Here is a 13,306-nt window from a genome sequence, read left to right on the forward strand (position 1 = left end):
TTCTTTCTTTCTTTCTTTCTTTCTTTCTTTCTTTCTTTCTTTCTTTTTCTTCTTCTTCTTCTTCTTCTTCTTCTTCTTCTTCTTCTTCTTCTTCTTCATTTGCATTTTCCCTGGTGATTAATAACATTTAACATTTTTTCATATACCTGTTGGCCATCTGTAATTTTCTTTGGCAAAATGTCTAGTCAAGGCATTAGCCCATTTTAAAATAAGGTTATTAATTTTTTTACTACTGACTTATAGGAGTTCATTCTATGTTTTGGAGATTAACTCTCATCAGATATATGGTTTGCAAACCATATTTTCTCCTTTTCTTTTCAGTCTGTTATCTCCTCACCTGTGCAGAAGCTTCTTAGTTTGATGTAGTTTTGCTTGTTTTTGTTGCTTATGCTTTTAGTGTCATATCTATGAAATATTTGTAAATACCAATATCATAACACTTTTCCTCTATGTTTCTTTCTAGGAGTTGTATAGTTTTAAGTCTTATGTCTAAGTCTTTAATTTGAGTTGATTTTTGTGCATGCTATAAGGATCTAATTTCATTCTTTTTCATGTGAATAATCATAAGTTCTCTTATTCTTTTATAGAATATAGTCTATAAATGGATATATTTTCATCCTCATCCCATGAAGGTATACTTATTTCAGATTCCAATGTTTTTCCTGATAGTGTTTATAAACTTTTTTATTTCTTCAATTATGAAAATAATACCTTGGGGAGCCTGGGTGGCTCAGTCGGTAGAACATCCAACTTCAGCTCAGGTCATGATCTCATGGTTTGTGAGTTTAAGCCCCACATTGGCCTTTGCACTGACAGTGCAGAGCCTGCTTTGGATTCTCTGTCTCTTTCTCACTCTGCTCCTCCCACATTCACACTTTCTCTCTCAAAAATAAGCATTCAAAAAAAAATTTAAAGAATAGTAATACCTTGTATGATCTGCAAAAAAAAATAAGACAAACTGAATTATTAAACAAATGTTTGTTTATTTATTGGCATTTATTGAAAACCTACAACATGGATGATATTGAGGCATTTGAATGTTCTTCTGTTAATATTTGAAATATATGAGGAGGAGTATAAGTATCAGAGCCTGTGCTTTTGGGCCAAGTGACTGAATGGCCACGCATATAGGAAAGTGATCTAGTGCACTGTGGATAGAGGGAGGCTAAGACTGAAGAGGCAGTAGTAATCCCGACAAGAAATAACAAAGATCAGAATTAAGATAAAGATAATTAACACTGATAAGAGAAAATAAAATTTGGTAGAAGAGTTATGAGAACTCATCAGGTAAGGGGCACCTGGGTGGCTCAGTCAGTTAACTATCCAACTTTGGCTTAGGTCATGATCTCACAGTTGGCAAGTTCAAGCCCTGTATCAGGCTCTGTGCTGATAGCTCAGATCTTGGAGCCTGCTTTAGATTCTGTGTCTCCCTCTCTCTCTTGTGCTCCCTGCTTGTGTTCTCGATCCCTCTCTCTCTCTCTCTCTCTCTCTCAAAAATAAATAAACATTAAAAAAACTGATCAGGTAAAATGTTGAGGGAAAGGGAGAAATTGAAAATGATCTTGATATCTTGAGAGTTTTACTCTGGAAGACTTAAAAAAAATGTGGTGTCTGTAATTAATGATCATAGACAACTGGGGAGGAAGACCAGGTTGGAAGAGTTAGAGCAAGTGAAGCTTAATAACTGATTTAAATTCAGAAATGTTCATAAGGCACTTAGGAATTTGATTATTTAATGTGGAAAAGGTCAGAACTAGCCAGAAATAGAGATTTTGTAGGCTTTGATAAAAAAAAAAACAGTGTTAAAACTCTGAAACGAATGAGCTTATAAATAGAAAATAGAATAGAAACAAGTAAAAGTCAGTCAGAACTTTGGATATCAAAGAACTTGTTTATAACTAAAGAAGCTCTTTATATCATTGGATTCAAGAAACACACATGTCTTCATTAGATTTAAAAATAATCAGCTCTTTATTATGAGGCATGGAGAATATTTGAGCAAATTGCTTCTCTTTCTTTACCTGCCACTTCCAAGTTTCATGGTTCCTTCACAGATATCTAGAATTTCCCAGAGCAAAGTGGAGGAACAAAAAGAAAGTTTCTGCTCCTAGAAAGTAGCTTTGGAAAAATGCGGAAACTATAGGTGAATTGAAGAGACAGATTTACCATGAAGCTAGTACAACTTAAGTTCAGGGCTGGCTCTTCCTGTGTATGGGTATCACAAGATTCTTCAGTGGGCCTCAGCAACTTGTTTCTGGTCAGGTGTTTTTGCAAATTTTACAAAAATAAGTTATTTTAACCTCCATCAGTTAGGACTGGTCTCTCTTTCTATGCAGATTTACCCTTCCCTCATTCTTTCCCTCATGCTAGGTAGTGGTGGAGAGGCCACAAACTCAGATGTCCCCTTCCTTCATTCTTCCCCTCTTGCTAGATGATGTTGGAGATGTGGATTTTTGAATCCAGCGGGAGGCTACAGACAATTAAAAAAAATTGAGTTAGGAATGCATTTAGCTTGGGCTTAATGGGATTTGGGTTTAAAGTGACTTAGTTATATTGTTGGTATTGTTGGTCACCCAGCTTTTAGCGGAAATGTATTTCTGCTTGCATCATCATGATGATTTTTGTTTTTGCATTTAGTTTAAATTAACACAGGAACTGAAGACTGAGCCTCAATTTCACTTTCCTTTTCAGACTGAAAAGTGTATTTTCATGGTAAAGAAGCAATAGTTAAAATATCATCTTTCTTTGCTTCCTTGGTAGGATAACTTCTTATAAGGAAAATAATCGTAGGGACTCCTGGGTGTCTCAGTCAGTTAAGTGTCTGACTCTTGATTTCAGCTCAGGTCATAATCTCATGGCTCCTGGGTTCAAGCCCCGTGTGGGGCTCTGCACTGGCAGTACAGAGCCTGCTTGGGATTTTGTCTCTTCCTCATTCTCTCCCTCTCTCTCTCTCTCAAAATAAATAAATAAGCTTAAAAAAAAGAAAAAGAATCATAGATAATAGTGAATGCTCACCACTTCTAATTATTTTCAACTCCATTTTCTAGCTGAGGAAACTGATACATAGAGAGGTTAAATAATTTTCCTAATGTTGCACAACTCATAAGTGGCAGAGCTGGGATCCAGAGTGAGGGACTCAGGTTCTGGTCATTAACTTAAACCCCTGGCTCTCCATCCCTGGATTAGAAGGTGAAAGACCCTGAAGTCTTTGAGACTTTAGATGAAGCAGGTAATTTCTCAAGGTGCTCAGGTTTCTCATGAGATAGATGAAGATGGACTGGAATTTAGTGTTGGTAACTTTCGGGTAATGTCATGGCTATTTGAGAAAGCTGTGGCCCTTTTCCATAAAGTAGAACAGACACAAAACTTGCATATATTCATGGACTCCCTGAAACCCTTTTCTTAGCCCTATGTTAAAATATCCTGGACTAAGAAGTCTTTAAATTTCACACAAGTCTTATATTCTGCCATATTAAGAAAAGCTAACTTTCAGTTTATTAGTGACTTTTTAAAAGGGCAAGAGATTACCACTCCAGCAATATATTGAGTGATTGTTCAGTATGTGCCTTATTGATGGGTTGATTTGGGTTGTATTCTGTGGGGTTTTTTGTTTGTTTGTTTTCTGTTTTGTTTTGTTCTGTTGTGTGACCTTGACTTCTCTGAGTGCTGCTGAAGTCTTTCACTTGAAGACTTTTTTTATTAAGAAAAATATTTCAAGTACATTTGGATTGAACCAGTATGAAGAAGTTACGGTGTGTACGTGAAGCTAATAAAATAATTTATATTTTCCCTGTAAATGAGAACTGAAAAACAACCAATGTGTCAATACCAAAATCAATTTGAAAAGGATCTACTATGAAATTAGGTTTCTCAAATAAAATGTAGTTTAACCAGAGATGCTCACTGTGTTTTCCTTCTTATGGGGATACTTTTCATTAGAATGGAAAATTGATGCCATGTTTTGAAGCCCTAAACTTAATAAGCATCAAACTTGATGTTTCAAGATCAAAAGATGGAGTTGCAATTTAAATGTATGGATTTTTTTATTAAAAAAACAAAATATCTTTGTGGAAAATAGATCTAGAGATATTTTGTGTATTCTTTCTATGTCACCTAAGAAAATTGCAAAAGCATACATTCCAAGCTGTCTAAGGTTTTACACAGGCAAGAAACTACTCTGTATAGTTTTTTTTTTTTAATGCACTAGTAATGTTCTGCCCTTGAGCCAAGATGAATTAATAATTTGAGTTTTTTCCTCTGTAAATTTTCTCTGTAAGGATTGTTCATTATTGTTGAATTTCAATATGATTGCAAATTAAATGATGCAAAACTCAATAAAGTAAAATACACAAAAGACCAATTAACATGTTATCTCAGTAAGTATATAGAAGAATGAGAGAACATACTGTTCCAGATACTAGCATATAATTAAGATGTAGTCATAAATCAAAGAAATATTATAACTTGGTTAGGTGCACAGGTGGCTTTTAGAAAGATTGATTAGCTCCTCTTGCCCCCTTGAGATGTGAGTTCATAGTTATTTCTACAAAATTAAACAGAATAATTTCTCAAACTTCCAACAGTGTGTATATTTCCATGCCAACAGCATGCTGGAGACAAATATTTGCAAAATGTTCATCTCCTTGTCCATTCCTGTTCCAGATGCTCTCTACGATGTCATCACCGTGGGAGCCCCAGCTGCCCATTTTCAGGGATTTAAGAATGGTGGTCTTCGGAAACTACTCCATAGATTTGAAATGGAAAGAAGAAAGTAAGTGATGAGAGAATGCATTAATGATATTATCTTCCCTTTGGAGAAGTTTGTGTATAATGTTAGGATAAAGAAGTTTGTTCCATCACAATGAACAATTCTTCAATTCTGCAACCCATTAAGTAACTTAAAGTTGTTGAAATGTCAAAAAAAAATACTTGAGCAGAAATTAAATTAGAATAAATGAAATGCCTGAGTGTATTGCTTATAGAGTAGTAGCATTATGCTGGCAGAAAAAATTTCTGGAAACCATGCTACCAAAATAGACACATTCTAGTATCTAGTATCAACCATGGCACATTGAATGGAATGGTATTCAGATGGAGATTTAGCTGAAAACAGTCCACTTTAACTGTGAACCCAAAGATACTTGATGGAGAGCATGAAACCAATTTATGACTTTGACCCTACTATTGATTTCCATTTTGACCTAAGTCCAGGCACATAACTATCTATCATTTAATTATGCCATTTGAAAAAGAGACATCAACACAGAACTGTATCTGTAAAGTGATGAGATTAAAAGAGGAATCATATCTCTTAGGAGAAAGGCATGACACAAAAACTATTATCACTGTTATTTATAATTTTAATATACTTTCTCAATTTTTTGTCTTCATTTACTTTAAAATATTGCATCAGTAGTTTATCCCCCATGTACTCACCCCCAGGTACTGAGTTTATCCTATAATACCCTCTAGCTATGCCTATACTCATGTAAACCATAAAAAGTATCATTCAGGTCTGAAGGATAACTTTACTTTGCTTTTCAAGCCATTACTCTTCTTGGATTAAGATCTCAAAGTTTGAAAGTTATGAGAAAATGGTTATTCTTAGTCATAGTTGGTTTATTAATAGTATTAGAAAATCTGAGTGGCAAAAGCAGAATTTTTTTTTAAGTTTTATGGCATTTACCACATAACACATTTTTATTCAGTGTCCAGATGTTCAGGAAGAAAACATTCAGGTAAATTATGATTGAATAGGTGACATACTATTATATTAATGTATAAACTAATAATACATATTTATATATTTTTTTCTTGCTTTCAAGAAATTGACCTTGGTACAATACTATTAACTTAGCTATAGTCCTTATTCAGATTACTCCAGGTTTCATTTTCTTGTTTGGTTGGTTGGGTGGTTGGTTGGTTGGTTGAGAGGGTACAGATAGTGTTCTATGAAATTGCATCACAGATGTAAATTAAAGTAACTATCATCAAAATAATCATAAAGGGATGTTCTCTTACCACCAAGAAACTCCCTCAGTGATTCCTTAATAGTCACACCCTCCCCAAAAACCTTCTGCTGCAGAAAGCTATTCTGTTGCTTTATTATTTCAGCAGGGAATAGAAATGAGAATTGCAACCAGGGCATCTGAGGGGAGGGGCACCTCCTATTTAATTCATGGAGGCTAGAAGTCAGTTATCACAGACTTCACAGGGCAAGGATGCTATATCTCTTTACTGAAATGGGAATGGGAGTAGAATACAGGTTTCTGTCCATGGGCTCTATCAGGGAGGGGTGTTTCTCACTGACCTCCTGCTGCACCATTCTTTGAGTCAGGGAGCAACCTGCCATTTTTATAATATCACCCCTAGAACAGACAAATATGATTAAAAGTTTTTTATTCTGTTTGCCCACCCTTTACCAATCCTTTGGCTTTTCTTGGTTGCTATTTTTATCTGGCATTTTACTACATTGCTGGGATGTATGAGACAAGGAAAAAAAAAAAACAAACAAAACAACCATGGAACTCACTGTCATGTCATTCTTTAAGTCTTGAGGCACCTAGTCAATCTGCCTTCATTTCTCCACCTCTTAGATTCTTCTGATAAATGACATATAGATTTTGTCCAGAGTTTTTTTGTAATTAGAGAAGTAAAATAGATTGTGTTTAGTCCATCTTTCCTGGAACTAGAAGTCTCTAATCTTAGGTGAGAATTCACCTAATCTATTTGCTTTTCTCAATCAAATTTTTGTGTTTATAACACAGCTAAAAGGCTGAAAACTGTCCGTAGGGCACATAAAATCTAGTTGAGCATGTACAGAATTGGCATGTGATGATACATGGAACCTAACCATGTAATTTCATAAAATATTACTACGTGCTGCTATTAAAGACAAATGTTGAGTTGTGTGTTATATTTTGAATAGTATTTTTTGAGTTTTAAATACCTGCATGAATATCTGAATTCTTCACTATCCTTCACTCCACTGGGATGTTTATATACACATAATCACATGCACACACACACACGCGTGCACGCACACACACACACACACACACGCACATAGCCTTCTAGGATCAAATTTAAAATAAAAGAGAAAAATGCATCCAAAGCTTACAAACATTGATTTGCTTTAGGTTTTTCATATGTGTTATATATCCCATTGTTTTACTGATGACTTTATTAATAAAAAAAAACAAATGAGATGTTTTTAATTAAAAAAACAATTTGGTGTAGATCTCAAAAGTACTCTGTAGGGAAGTGATGTAGGACAAATATGGCTTGCTGAAGCAATACACAGATGAGCTTGGTATCAGCCTGTCCATCAAGTTAAGGGGTGATCTAAACAAAGACTTTATGCCTAAAGTGATACCATACTATTCAAATTATCTTCCTGCAGGCTTTTTCAACAGCAAATATTGCACTTGTCAGTCAAAAGCAATAATAGAAAAGTAAATATGAGACTACATGAAATGAGTAACTTAAACTTGCACATTTATTTACATTTGGCACTGCAGAAAAGCACATTAAGTGAAGGAATTTCCTTCACTTCTTTCTTTTGATACCTCACAAAAAGATAGCCAAATATTTTAAGTCAGTTTTTTAGGGGAACCACCACAGTCATTTTCCTACTTCACCTTCATCTGTTTTCTTCTCAGCTATGCGAATGACATACTGTCACCTGAGAACAGATGTAATTTATGTGTCTGTTCCTCAGTGATATATTTTTTGATGAATACATTGACCACACAATGAAAAGGGTTTTAGTATAAGAAAGCCTTGCTCATAGTATTTATATAATGTAATTCAGATCACAAAAAAAGTATGTTTTAAAGGCTACAAGAGGAGCGCCTGGGTGGCTCGGTCAGTTAAGTGTCTGACTTTGGCTCAGGTCATGATCTCACAGTTTGTGAGTGTGAGCCCCGCGTCTGGCTCTGTGCTGCCAGCTCAGAGCCTGGAGCCTGCTTCGAATTCTGTGTCTCCCTCTCTCTATGCCCCTCCCCTGCTCATGCTCTGTCTCTCTCTGTCTCTCAATAATAAATAAACGTTAAAAAAAAATTTTAAATAATTAAATAAAGACTACAATATAATTAGGAAGAGTGGTCTTTTTTCTTTAACTATTTTGGCATGTATTTATTTTTGAGAGACAGAGAGAGACAGCATGAACAGGGGAGGGGCAGAGAGAGGCAGACACAGAAACAGAAGCAGGCTCCAGGTTCCAAGCTGTCAGCACAGAGCCTAATGCGGGGCTCGAACCCACAAACAGTGAGATCATGACCTGAGCCGAAGTCGGACGCTTGACCGACTGAGCCACCCAGGCGCCCCAGGAAGAGTGGTTTTTTTAAAGCACAAATATCTGAGTATATTACTCCTCTGATCAGAATCCTTCAAGGAGTCCATGCCCATCCATTGGGTATTCAAAGCCAGCATGATCTCACCCCACCAACTTTCTGCTCTTCCTAAATGCTATTCAAACTGTTTCCCTGAAGGACTTCATACTTTCCCACCTCTTATCTCCTTATTCTGTTCCCTTGTACAAGAAATTCTTGTTTTCATCTCCCCATTATTTTCTGTTTCTTTCTGTCAAAACCATATACATGAACCTATTCAAACTTCCACACATCGTCCATTCTAAGGTTCTACCTTCTCTGTTATGTCTTTCTAATTTTCAAGTTGATTTGACTCTCTATCCTAATATATTATTTTTAATCTCCTTATAGCTTTATTAGGTCACAGTTATGATGTATTAGGTTTGTTCTTTTCTGATATTTCCATAACAGTTTGTGATTTCCTTAATGAAAAGATGATGTCCTCTTAAAATTTGGATCTTCTAATGTGCCCCACAGAGTACTTGGCATGCAGGTTCAAATTCAGCAGGCATTGGAATTCACATATGAATCAGATACAGTCTCTGATTTAAGCTGCTGAAAATTCAAGTGGGAGATCAAGTCTCACAAATAATCATAATACATGGAGCAGGGGTTATCAACCTTGTTGCATATTACAATTCTCTTTGGAGCTTTAAAAGATTTTATCTAGGGGTGCCTGGGTGGCTCAGTCGGTTAAGTGTCTAAATTCAGCTCAGTTTGTTATCTCATGGTTCTTGAGTTCAAGCCCTGTGTTGGACTCTGTACTGACAGCTCGGAGCCTGGAGCCTGCTTCAGATTCTGTCTCCCTCTCTCTCTGCTCCTCTCCCACCTGTACTATGTCTCTCTGTGTCTCAAAAATAGATAAACATTAAAAAAAATTAAAAATAAATAAACAAAAGATTTTATCTAGGAGTCCCTGGGTGGCTCAGTTGGTTAAGTGTCCGACTTTGGCTCAGGTCATGATCTCCTAGTTCATGAGGTCCAGCCCCACATAGGCTCTGTGCTGACAACTCAGAGCCTGGGCCCTGCTTCAGATTCTGTGTCTCCCTCTCTCTCTGCCCCTCTCCTGCTCACACTCTGTGTCTCTGTCTCTGTCTCTGCCTCAAAAATAAAAAAAAGCATTTTTTTAAAAAATTAAAAGATTTAATCTATGGCAAGATAGCACCCCAGACCAATTAAGTGCAAGTCCTGGGAATGTAGCCCAGGTATTGGTATGTTTTAAAAGCTTCCCAGGTAAGACAAATGTGTAGCTAGAGTTGAGCACCACTGAGGCTGAGGAAGGGTGTGGAGAATAGAAACAAGAATAGTGACACAGATGAAATGACCTTGAAAAATGTATAGAACCTCAACTGATATGTAGCAGGAGGAAAGAAAACCTATGCAAAGTAGTATTTGTTGAAATAAGAAAAATATTACAACTTGCATACTAGAGCTTTGTGTAAAGAATCCTGAGCTCACTAAACAGTTACAAAACAGAAGCAAAGATGGGAGCTATAAGAATTTTGATTTGAGACAACTTGGGCTGAAGTAACATGCAAACAAGTAAAACTGAGCATATTATAAAGGTTTTCATGCTGTAAACATGAGATTTATATGAGCCAAAAGCCTAATTGCACATTTTTTTTTAAAGACCAGAATTAGGATGTGTAAGGCATTGTCTTTAATAGTTACATCAAACATCTACATGTCCCTGGAATCAGTGATGTATCTGGAAGGTACTTAAAACTTGTGGATTCCTCCCTCAAAATATGATCTTTTTTTTGCTTTTGTTATTGTTTAAAAGAAAGGGGGGAATTGCCACAACCACGCATATTGCCTGCTTTGATCATTTCTGATTTCAGCAGGAATTTCAGACCCAGCCAGAGCTTTGAGTAGGATCATGACCTAAAAGCATAAACCTTTCCTTAAAATGAAAAAGTAACTCATGAAAACCAAGAGCCTTTATAAAGAAGAAAAAGTACCAGTGAAGGGCAGTGTCAACTCTTGTTTAAGAATATTAATTCCCTGTGATCTGCCTATTCATTTGGAGCATTCAGAACCAACTCCCTGCAAATGACTTAATGTCACATGCCTGCCTGGAGGAGGAAGTGCTTTGGTCTTTCCACCCCTCCCCCCAGTCTGTCATTCCAGGTGCCCAAAATCAGTAGTTACTACCCCACAATTTCAAACAGAAGAGAGAAAAAAAATCACTTGGAAAAGTCATAAAGAAAATGAACTAAAATTTTACTGACAGGAATATTGTAGATTCTCCTTGAGCCTACAACAAGCTGAGCCTATACTAGAATTTGGGGAAATGTTCTGAAGGAAAGCCGAATATTAATGCAAAGGGTTACACAAACCAGTCTTACCTTTAAGAGATCAATGGCTATGTAATCATATGGCAAAAACTCCGAGGAAAACTTTCCTGTCACAAGGAGAAATACAAATAGGTATTTCCTCATTCTCTATTATAGATAGGAGACTGCTTGGGTAAAAAGAAAAATATTGCAGTAGGAAAGGAAGCTCTGTGTAGCCTCCAGTATAGCAGGCATTCAATAAACCAGAAATGCGAGAACTGGATGCAGAATTTCATACCACTACCTTTGATACATATTCTTCTTGCGCTACTTAATTTGTGGAGATAAAACATAAAGTAACATTTTTAGTTAGTAATGTAGAGCTGAGATGTCTAAGCAAATCTGTCTGAGTTTTCCAACTCATCCCTTTTTGTATTCTCTCCACTAACTATGAGCAGACTAGGAAGCAGTTACGAAGACTGAGATTCTTATTTTTTTTATGAAAGAATGAGTGATTCAAATATATTCAATGAAAGTAATAAGACTGCATATGTGATTTGATTTAGGGAGCCAATTATTACATTTTTCCTACCGAAGCTGATTCTCTGTCTCTAGTTATTTTTTTCCTACTGAAGCTCTTTCTCTGTCTCTAGTTTGATCTCTGGATTTCTTCTAGAAATTTGTCTTGTCACTCACTAGCAGAGCAGTTTAGTCTGAGATCACAGCTGTGTGATCTGTTTAGTATTTTGTAAGCACCAAGAGATCATGCCGTATGTCTTTTCAGTAGCATTTTGGATCTTTCAATAGTGTATATGTATTTTTTAAATATTTATTTCTATTTGAGAGAGAAAGAGACAGAGACAGAAAGAGAGAGACAGAGAGAACACTAGTGGGGGATGGACAGGGAGAGAGGAAACAAAGAATCCAAAGTGGGCTCTGTGTTGACAGCAGGGAGCCCGATGTAAAGTTTGAACTCACGAGATGTGGAATTATGACCTGAACTGAAGTCGGATGCTTAACCGACTGAGCCACCCAGGTGCCCCTCAATAATAGAGATTTTTAAAAATATTTTCTACTGATAATATTTAACATACAGTGTAATATTAGTTTCAAGTGTACAATATACTGAATCAACACTTTCATACATCTCCCTGGTGCTCATCATGGCAAGTGCACTCCTTAATGCCTGTCACCTATTTCACCCATCCCCCTAACCACATCCCCTCCTGTAACCATCAGTTTGGTCTCTATAGTTAAGAATCTGTTTCTTGGTGGGGTGCCTGGGTGGCTCAGTCGGTTAAGCGGCCAACTTCAGCTCAGGTCATGATCTCGCGGTCCGTGAGTTTGAGCTCCGCGTGAGGCTCTGTGCTGACAGCTCAGAACCTGGAACCTGTTTCAGATTCTGTGTCTCCCTCTCTCTGACCCTCCCCCGTTCATGCTCTGTCTCTCTCTGTCTCAAAAATAAATAAACGTTAAAAAAAAATTGAGAATCTGTTTCTTGGTTTCCCTCTCTCTCTGTCTCTCTCTCTCTGTCTCTCTCTTTTCCTTTGCTCATCTGTTTTGTTCCTTAAATTTCACATACAAATGAAACCATAGGAATTTGCCCTTCTCTGACTGACTTATTTCACTTAGCATTATCCTCTAGCATCAACCATGTCATTGGAATAGCAAGATTTCATTCTTCTTTATGGCTGAATAATAGTCCATTGTATGAATATATCATATCTTCCTTATCCATTCATCTCTAGATGGACACTTGGGCTGCTTCTATAATTTGGCTACTAAAAATAATGCTGCTATAAACATAGGGGTGCATGCATGAATTTGTATTAGTATTGAATTAGTATTTTTGAATTAGTATTTTTGTATTCTTTCGATAAATACTGAGTAGTGCAATTACTGGTTCACAGGGTAGTTCTATTTTTAACTTTCTGAGGAACTTCCATATTGTTTTACACAATGGCTGCACCAGTTTGCATTCCCACCAACAATGCAAGAGGATTCCTTTTTCTCCACATCCTCACCTACACTTACTGTTTCTTGTGTTTCAATTTTAGCCATTCTTATGGGTGTGAGGTGATAGCTCATTGTGGTTTTGATTTGCATTTCCCTGATGATGACTGATATTGAGGGTCTTCTCATGTGTCTGTTGGCCATCTATATATCTTCCTTGGAGAAATGTCTGTTTGTATACTCTGCCTATTTTTTAATTGGATTATTTGCTTTTTGAGTGTATTTTTTTTGGAAAGTATAGAAAAGTCAAAAGAAAGAGTAAAATTACTTATAATCTCCCTCTTCAACAAGACAGTTACTGATGGCATACTGGTATGGTCTCTTCTAGTTTGTTTTCCCACATGTAATTTACAGCTTTATTTTTTTTCTATTATGAACTTAAAAATTCAAAACGGCTTAAGATGGCTAATTCTTCTCTGGACATTAAATGAATGTTCTACAGTGAAAAAAAAATATCTACATGTTTGTGGTTCTTTGGAAGTCGTGCCCAATCCAGCAAAGCTAGTCTATTTAAAATATCAGTCTTATAGGAGCACCTTGATGGTTTAGTCATTGAATGTCTGACTTGATTTTGGCCCAGGTCATGATCTCATGGTTTGTAGGTTTGGACTCCCCATTGGGCTTTGCACTGACAATGCAGAGCCT

General features: G+C 36.5%; 1 protein-coding gene across 9 annotated transcripts in view; it reads left to right on the forward strand.

The window, feature by feature from the left end:
* The window catches only part of INPP4B (inositol polyphosphate-4-phosphatase type II B), a 761,046-nt gene that overhangs the window by 598,774 nt on the left and 148,966 nt on the right, over positions 1-13,306 (forward strand). For all 9 annotated transcript variants that reach the window (XM_027066653.2, XM_027066662.2, XM_053216924.1 and 6 more), the window contains one exon: positions 4,663-4,771. In XM_027066653.2, coding sequence (XP_026922454.2) covers positions 4,663-4,771 — 109 coding nt within the window. The remainder of the gene's footprint in view (positions 1-4,662; positions 4,772-13,306) is intronic.

This window comes from Acinonyx jubatus, chromosome B1, assembly GCF_027475565.1.
Source record: "Acinonyx jubatus isolate Ajub_Pintada_27869175 chromosome B1, VMU_Ajub_asm_v1.0, whole genome shotgun sequence".
Classification (NCBI taxonomy): Eukaryota; Metazoa; Chordata; class Mammalia; order Carnivora; family Felidae; genus Acinonyx; species Acinonyx jubatus.